Source organism: Pygoscelis adeliae, unplaced genomic scaffold (genome assembly GCF_000699105.1).
Source record: "Pygoscelis adeliae isolate BGI_AS28 unplaced genomic scaffold, ASM69910v1 Scaffold161, whole genome shotgun sequence".
Lineage (NCBI taxonomy): Eukaryota > Metazoa > Chordata > Aves > Sphenisciformes > Spheniscidae > Pygoscelis > Pygoscelis adeliae.
The window spans coordinates 271,956-280,069 of record NW_008824061.1 but is presented as its reverse complement, the minus strand read 5'-3'; the positions used below and the strand labels follow the sequence as shown (position 1 = coordinate 280,069).

Here is an 8,114-nt window from a genome sequence, read left to right as displayed (position 1 = left end):
GGAGTAAGTTCTACTTGTTTTCTCGAAGGGGATCTCCCCAGAGGAGTACTGGTATCTGAATTAGCTACTTCTCTTATGGAGGAGCCCCCACCTTTATGGACTGCATAATGCAGTTCAAGAGAGGGATGCAGCAATGGGGTGTTTCAACCATGAATATCTTGCCAATATTCAGCAAGTTGTCCATTTACAGCTGGCAGCCATTCATACATGGGCAAGGGGACAGGAGAAACAGTGTTGTGGCTTTATGCTACTGCAGTCAGCTTTTCCGTTTCCAGTTAATTTAAAAATAAGCCAGAGCTGGTTAGTCTCAGAATGGGGAGGCAGCAATGGGTCGGTCCTTCCTCTTTTCTTATATCTCTTGAGATAGCCCTTCTACAGCCAACTGCAACTGTCCTGGACATGTGTCCTCTGCAGTTTCCTTCAGAGTGCGTCCTCATTGCTGTCAAATGTTGGATTGCTATGGCCTCCCATATTTCCCTCTACTGATATTGCCACAGAACCTGAGAAGAAGGTTTCATTCAGAGGTGGCCAAGCTGAGTCCTGTTCTAACACTCGCTGCAGCCTCTTGTAATGGCTCTTTGAATGGTACCGGAAGGTCTTTTTCAGCAGAAGCCATAAGGGTCTGTTCTCGATGACAGCTTCCTGTAAAAGCAAGAGCAAAAGGAAGATTCTGGAGGACCTGGACAGCAGTTTTCCCTCTTCATCCTGCTCATCCACATCCCTTAAATATCCTTTTACTGACCACTTCTCATATCAGCTCCACCAGAGCTCTCCAGCAGAGAACTGGGACCAGCTCCTCCTGACAGTCTTCAGGATCTGAGCAGAAAACACCAAAGACTGCCCATATTTCTCTAGCCTGGGGCAGGGCCTGATACATCCCACTCATCAGAGGAAAGAAAAGGTGGTTGGGCCTTGCATTCCCTTGTATCTGATTATTCAGATGTGGGGCTTTGAGGAAAGAGAGTAAGGGTGAGGTAGCAGCAATGGCTCATTTTACTATATATTCCCAAGCTGGGCTGAGGAGGAGGGAGAAAGAGTGAGACCTGATCCTTTCGTCTCTCCAATTAGTGCTGACAGGTACATTCAATGAAGCATGCTCACCTCGACAAGGAAGGACACAGCAAGTGTGACTGCAAGCATTACCACCATGGAGATCCGCCACATGGTAGGGGTGCAAACGAGCTGGGAAAAAAGTAGGAGAAGCTGTTCAACAACATGTGTGCACACTAGACACCGGTGGGAGCTTGTGTCATAGAATCATTTAGGTTGGAAAAGACCCTTAAGATCACCAAGTCCAACCGTAAACCTGACACTGCCTACTCCACCACTAAACCACGTCCCTAAGCACCACATCTACACTCAACCACTTCCCTGGGCAGCCTGTTCCAGTGCTTGATAACCCTTTCAGTGAAGAAATTTTTCCTAATATCCAATCTAAACCTCCCCTGGCACAACTTGAGGCCATTTTCTCTCATCCTATAACTTGTTACCTGGGAAAAGAGACCAACACTCACCTTGCTACAACCTCCTTTCAGGTAGTGGTAGAGAGCAATGAGGTCTCCCCTCAGCCTCCTTTTCTCGAGGCTAAACCACCCCAGTTCTCTCAGCTGCTCCTCATAAGGCTTGTGCTCTAGACCCTTCACCAGCTTCGTGTCATCAAAAGCCAGGATCCCACACTGGTTGTACACTGCTGATGAGCCAATAGTGCTACTTGTCTTGAGGAATTATTGATAAACATGCTTTTAAACTTATGATGCAGCAGAGAAAAACATACTCCAGAACTGCAACAGGAAATCTAAATGCTTCCTTTCTTTCTAATACAGGAAATAGTTTGAAGTCTGAGTATTTCAGCTCCAAATCCTGCTCCAGCTTCCCACAGCTGGCAGCACTGGCTTTCTGGCTGCAGCTCAACTTATTTTCAAGATGCAGCTCAGATCCAAAATTTGGATCAGCAGTTTCTCCAGGGCTAGGCTATTGCAGAGTTTCTTATTGCCACTCCCTCCTTTTCTCTTCTCAGCAAATCCAGTGTATTCCCTCCAGACAGCCTGGGAGTTTTGCAGTTCTCCTCAAAGGCATCTTAGCCCCTCACAGCTGCAGTGCTGACAATGTCCTGCTGACAGTCCACAACAGGACTAAGACTTGCTTTAAAGTGCCATCTCGTGGCAGATTCTTCTGCCCACTGAGCCGCTGCTCTAGAAACAGTTACACCACGAGGCAGCTTTAGCTACTCTGCTTGGCAATCAAAATCCAGGTCCATTCCCCTTGTCTATGTTTCTCTTTCCATGTTTATTTCCATTTCTAAATCCACTTGCTAACTGTCACACGAAGATACAGAACTGGAAGCAGCATCATGTTCAGTACTTGTTATTCAAAGCCACCACACTTCATCGTTCTGATTACAAACGTACTGAAAAAACAGCTGTGTGTTGCTTTTGTAGTTTTGTTCCTGTGACTCCTACCAGAAGGCTGTGAGAGTGTTACAGTGGAGGAGGTTAACATGTCCCAGCCTCAACATACTAATTGCCAGGTCCACTGACAACCCTGTCCTACGGCTGATGTAGATCTTATCCTTCCCTTGCATTTCCCCTAGGATGGGTTTGCACAAGGCAACTCCCAGCTTGCATTCTGCCAGACTAAATAAGCCAAGCCCTATTGGTATTTATTAATCAAGGATCAAGATAGATCCTCTATTGCCATGACAGCCCCACTAGTCTTTCTCTAGAAGTGTTCTAAATCCAAATGCTGCTTTAGGAAACTGTGGGCTGTCTGAAATTTAAACAGGGAACCTGAAAATATTGGGGACTGAGAATTGAGAGCTGCTGTGAGTGCTGACTGGAAGATCTTCGCAAAAGGATCTGTGTGCAGAGTAGCACAGCCTGAGAAACACAAGTGCATGGTGCTTTAGTTTAAATTGGCAGGGCCTAGCCCCTTTCTTCTCCTGGCTTCACAACTGTCAAGCCACCAACATAACAAGCATGGTAAGCTTAGTGATGTCATCTTCTGTTGCATGGAACATGTGCTGAAACAATCAAACATACACGTGTAGCTGTCCAGGTGTCAGAACGCACAGATCTTAGTTTGGAGCTACCATATCTCCAGAAGGTTCTTCAATCCCATCATCTAAAATCCATCTCTTTAAATTTGATTTGTCTTTAGAGGTGCCATGTATCCCTGCAAAAGTCTGTGTCTTTTGTTAAAAACAATCCCAATGCACTTATAATGGGAGTGGCAGTAGGAAGAAAACCCACCTTGGAACAATACTTACATCCATCTTAGAGTATAGATCATCAATATCAGCAAACACCAAGAAGAGGCAAATGCCCAGCTGCACTATGAGCACCAGTATGAACACATCTGAAGGGACAAGAACAAGCAAATAAAACTACAGGTTTATGAGCAATCTCAGCTGCTTGCCTTTACTACAGAAGATTGTAATCATTTTCTGTGTCAAACAAACAAAAAAAAAAAATCCATGAGATAGGAAAGAACTTCCAGCAAAAGAAAAACGAACAGAGTAAAACTCCAGCTTTACTCAGTCAAGCAGATATATGTGAGGCTGGGACAAGCCTTGTAGCCATAGATTTTAAATGCCAAAAGAGTATTTTGGACATTCAATCTGACCTCTCATTTCTGAGAAGCCTTCGAGCCTTCCAGTGAGTCTCACTCAGTGCCTTCTGTCATTCAGAAAAATATCCAAGATGTAGTCTTGCTCTTGTTGATAAGATTAGGAACTCTGCCCCCAATTTCAGTGATATCAAGACTTCGCTCTCTATCAGGATCTAAAGAGTCTAAGTAATGGAGAATCCATTGCCCTCCCCATCCATAGGCAAATGTTCCAGTGATGAGTAAATTCATTTTCTCTTCAGCTAGCATGCACCAAACTTCACCCCCCAGCCACTCAGTCTGGTTTTGCCTCATTCTGGGAGACTGATGCTGCTATCTGGGAGGAATGTCCCCTCCTCACTATTACTACACCAAAACAGCAAAGCCATGAAATCTGCAGCATTAATTTAACTCTTCAGCCAAAAAAGAACTAAACAGAGCTTTGCCTGAGAGACAGCTGCAGGATTTGTCCCACAGAGAAAAAGAACAGCTCTCCTATGCCTCACCGCAACTTCCAGAACTGACGCAATCATATGTGCTCATCTTCCCTTCACATGACAGTCTTTCAGAGGCAGAACAGACCTACTAGACTTCACACCTTCAAGTTATTGCCTCTTTTGATGTTTCCTCTTTAAAGAAGTTACGGTCATAGAGTTAGCAAATGCTAAACGTCTCTGGTTCTGGAATAGGAAACAGGGCCTCTGCAAATGTGCAGATTTCATCGTATGTTTTCTTCTGAGATAGGCCCAAAAGAATGCCCTGAACATGAGTTCTCTCAAATACCGCTCAACCAGCATGCTCTGGGGAGACAGGCATAGGGCTCTTCCAGAGTTATGCTAAAGACTAAAGCAAAGTGAGACCACCTAATTCTGGCTCTTCTTGAGATGTCTCATTCAGGCTGCCTTAAGTAACATGATGCTCCTGCCAGCCAACACCACCTTCCTGCTACTCCTTAAAAGTTTTTATCAAACTCCATTTGTCTGTTTCAGAAATCCAAATGCTAGGGCCAAGTTTTTAGCAGTACGGAAGCACAAAGTGTGGGCCCAGCTGAGAGAGCTGCTGGTTACAGGACGCCACTGGCACTAAAACTTCTGAAAAGGTGGCCTTCAGTCATTCAGAAATCTAATATTAGGCTCCTGCTTTTTTGGCTGGCATCACTTTGGTCAAGTTTTAATTTTTCCCTAGTGAATTGACCTCCTGAGTTGACTTACGCACAGATCCCTCCCTCTCTCCCCATACTTACAGTTTGTGTAGATGGGTTGCCTGAAAGGCTTTCCCTTGGAAAACACTAGTGCTACAATGAGGCAGTTGATGGTACTTAGCAGCCACACTGTGGTGTTTTCATAGCTCTTGTAGCCATTGTCCGTTTGCCCATGGGCTCCATCTCTCATCCCATGGAGCCCCAGGCTGGAAATAGAGGAAGAATTCTCTATGTGGTCGTTCACTGAAAGGCAGGCACTGAAAAAGAGCGTCACACTGGTCAGTGAATGATTACTGTCCTGGTTATTTCCCCCAGCTTCCACTACCACTATCAGGAATCCTCCTTCACAGCCACAATTTGCTCCTGCTACCCCAAGCATGTAGGTTATTGACAATGTCCTCAATCTTACCCACTGGGTTGAGCTTGTTGAATTTGGCAGAGCCTGAGCTCAAACCTACTTGGATACCTTGGTCTTCCCTGCAATCAAATACTCTTTGTGCTCAACAGAAGCATTCTCACCACATGCGCTGTGCTGCACAGCAGACTTGCTGGAGAGCTTAGGGACCTGCAGGCAACACTGGTTAATGTGTTTGCACCCTGCGGGGAAGCACAGGGTCTGCCTGCAGCTGCTGATCAGGCCTGTAGTTAAGCTTATCAATAGTATCATGCAGACCTGTCCCACTAGGTCTGCCCTGTGTCACCCAGAGTCCCAAGAAGGGGACCTACCTGTGTATATCGGTCTTGGAATACCAAGGCTGCTCCTGGACCACCACAAACCCAAAAAGCTGCATGCTGAGGCTGAAGAGGATGTTAAGTACAACAGAGAGCAGCAACGGGGGTGAAATGAGTTGGCTAGGAGGCCTGTAGGGAGCCAGCTTTGGATAGGCACCTGTGAAACTCACTGAAACATGCACAGACATGTTTAGTAGCATGTCCAAAATACAAGCAGTGCTGCTGTGTATTACTGACTGTTATCAATGGCCAGCGCTTTTATAGTCTATAATATTTTTTATAATACATACAAATACTATATCAAGTACAAAATACAGAGTTGTTTTCTTACAAAATCTTATTGGCCACAGAAGAGGTTAATTAATGGCATCTGACTATCATGAAGCATTTTTGGAAAATAAAATGTTGGATTTTTATTTTATTTGGCTACTGTCAGGCCCAAGAATATAAGGATATGCTCAAGCTCTCCTGTTCTCTTTCCGTCACTTGTCAACTGTGGCTTGGGATTTTCTGTTGCCCATGTTCTGTGCATCCTCCTGGATTAAGCACCTAGTGCCCAGTTATTTGAGCTGGTGGAGGACTGCATTAGCTGACCCAATAGGTTCTCCTCTGTTCTTAGGTTTAACAAAGTTATCCAGACTTTGAGTTAAAGAGCTATATAGAAAGCCTTGATTCGGTGTTCCAAATGGGCTACTTACACCAAGGTACCTTTTGGCACCCAGTATTGTGGCTGACCCTTTTAGGCTTGATTTAATCAAGGCCTTTTCCAGTTGTCTGTGTTCCAGCAGGGATGGAAGACAGCTATGTGGTCTTGCTATATGCTTTTCATGCCCCTCCTGCTTCTCTACCTTTCCCTGCATTTACTCTATCTCAACAACCCCATCTTTCTCTTCCCCCTCCAGCACTGGTTTCCTCTCTTATTCTTGGCTTACAACTTCCTGCTCTGTAGCATCTGACTGTAGTGTCTGTCATTGCTTTCTTCTCCATTTTCATCTCTCTTTCCTCTCGTGCTTCCTGCCTACACAGCTTCAAATATGAGTTGGACTCCAAACAGTCGATTCCTATACTTTTTCATTTGGGCATGAATCCTTAGGTATCGTCTTAATTTGCCTTCCTAAGACAACAGGAAAAAGCCTGAATAGACTTTCCACTGCATTAAGTCTGTTTTTACTCCTTCTAGAGGTAACATCCCGGTTATCAACAACCTACATGCTCAGCAAATGCACCGCTAAGAACTACCCATCTTATTTCAGAGCTTTTCTCAAACAAGATGCCTCCTCCACTAATCTAAACATCTGTACTCTATGTAGTCTCTGTTTTCTTCCTTTCTGTACATAGAATTATGCATTTCCAAGGAGGTGAAAAATATTTGAGATCATTCTCTCATTAATACATAGAATGACTAAGGGGCTTGCTTACTTGTCACACCAATTACAGTGGTAATAGCCAGATCTTGGAACAAAAATTGGTAATTCCCAAAGGAGTTTAGTTGCTGAAAAGAGGAACACAAAGAAAAAAAATTACAAATCAGACATTTGCCGTTGGCTTGTTTATATCATCTCCAGAAAGGCGTATTATTTTCATGGAGCTAATGTTCTGCTGTTTGTTCTGAAACACTACTCAGCAGATAAGGGGACCACACAATCCACCACCCTGCCAATAGATTGGTCATCATTGGGGCTGCAGTGAATACTCTCATTTTGTGCATTGTTTGGACTAACGATGCTTCCAGCTCACTCAATGCAATAAAAAAGAAGGCTATTTGAAGACATGTGCTTTCTCAATGCTGGGTGACTTCTGAAGGCAAAGCCCTCCTCTCTATTTGGGAAGAAGCCATGCAAAAGTGGTTTAAGGCTCTCCAGGGGATTTTGCTTACTGTCAAGTTAATTCATGCTTTAAATGCTGAATAAATTGCAACAGCAGATGCTTACATCAGATTCTCCCTTTTCACAGACCTATGCCCTCATCCAAAACACTGTTCAGTATCTCAGCCCTCTTTTTGCCCAGCTTGGATCTTGAGCCCACTGGCTGAAGTTAATGGGAAGAATCTTTCCAGTTTTCAGCTGAGGGTACAGGAGGACCATATGATCACGCCACAGAAGTTTGCAGCTCAAATAAAGGTAAAGCTCCATACCCTAGTTTTATTGTGCATTTTATGCCATGTTTCTCCTACAAGGGAGTAGTAGCTCTTCCAGTTCTAGCCAACATGTTCCCAAGACATACCCAGTACAGTAGGAGAACACCAAGGTACTGAATGGTGCTGTACAGTGCCATGTACTTGAACATGCAGAAGGAAGTGACGAGGGCAGCACGGCCTTCCCTGTGTGAAGACATTAATAAAGGACAGCAATTAGGTGATGGGTCTGCTCCTGTTGCCAGTCCTCTCAAAACGCTGTTGAAAAACAAGGCATGTGTCACAAGTAGAAAAGTCTCTGCCAGTTTCTTGCTGGGAGGTGAAATAAATAAAATCTGGCCTGAATGAAAGTAAAATCTTCACTTGCAGAAATCTTGCTGCAAGCAAAAGGCTTGACTCTGGTCATCTGTGTTCCCAAGATTACAATTTACCCCAGCGAGTTTT

At 44.5% G+C, this 8,114-nt stretch overlaps 1 protein-coding gene across 1 annotated transcript in view; it reads right to left on the bottom strand.

Moving 5' to 3' along the window:
- Positions 1 to 420: 420 nt before the first annotated feature.
- The window catches only part of LOC103925375 (probable cation-transporting ATPase 13A4), a 42,478-nt gene continuing 34,784 nt past the window's right edge, over positions 421 to 8,114 (bottom strand). Inside the window, exons 24-30 of the mRNA XM_009334082.1 lie at positions 7,760 to 7,856; positions 6,956 to 7,028; positions 5,531 to 5,705; positions 4,847 to 5,061; positions 3,266 to 3,354; positions 1,102 to 1,182; positions 421 to 642 (exon numbers count right to left, since the gene is read on the bottom strand). Coding sequence (XP_009332357.1) covers positions 421 to 642; positions 1,102 to 1,182; positions 3,266 to 3,354; positions 4,847 to 5,061; positions 5,531 to 5,705; positions 6,956 to 7,028; positions 7,760 to 7,856 — 952 coding nt within the window. The remainder of the gene's footprint in view (positions 643 to 1,101; positions 1,183 to 3,265; positions 3,355 to 4,846; positions 5,062 to 5,530; positions 5,706 to 6,955; positions 7,029 to 7,759; positions 7,857 to 8,114) is intronic.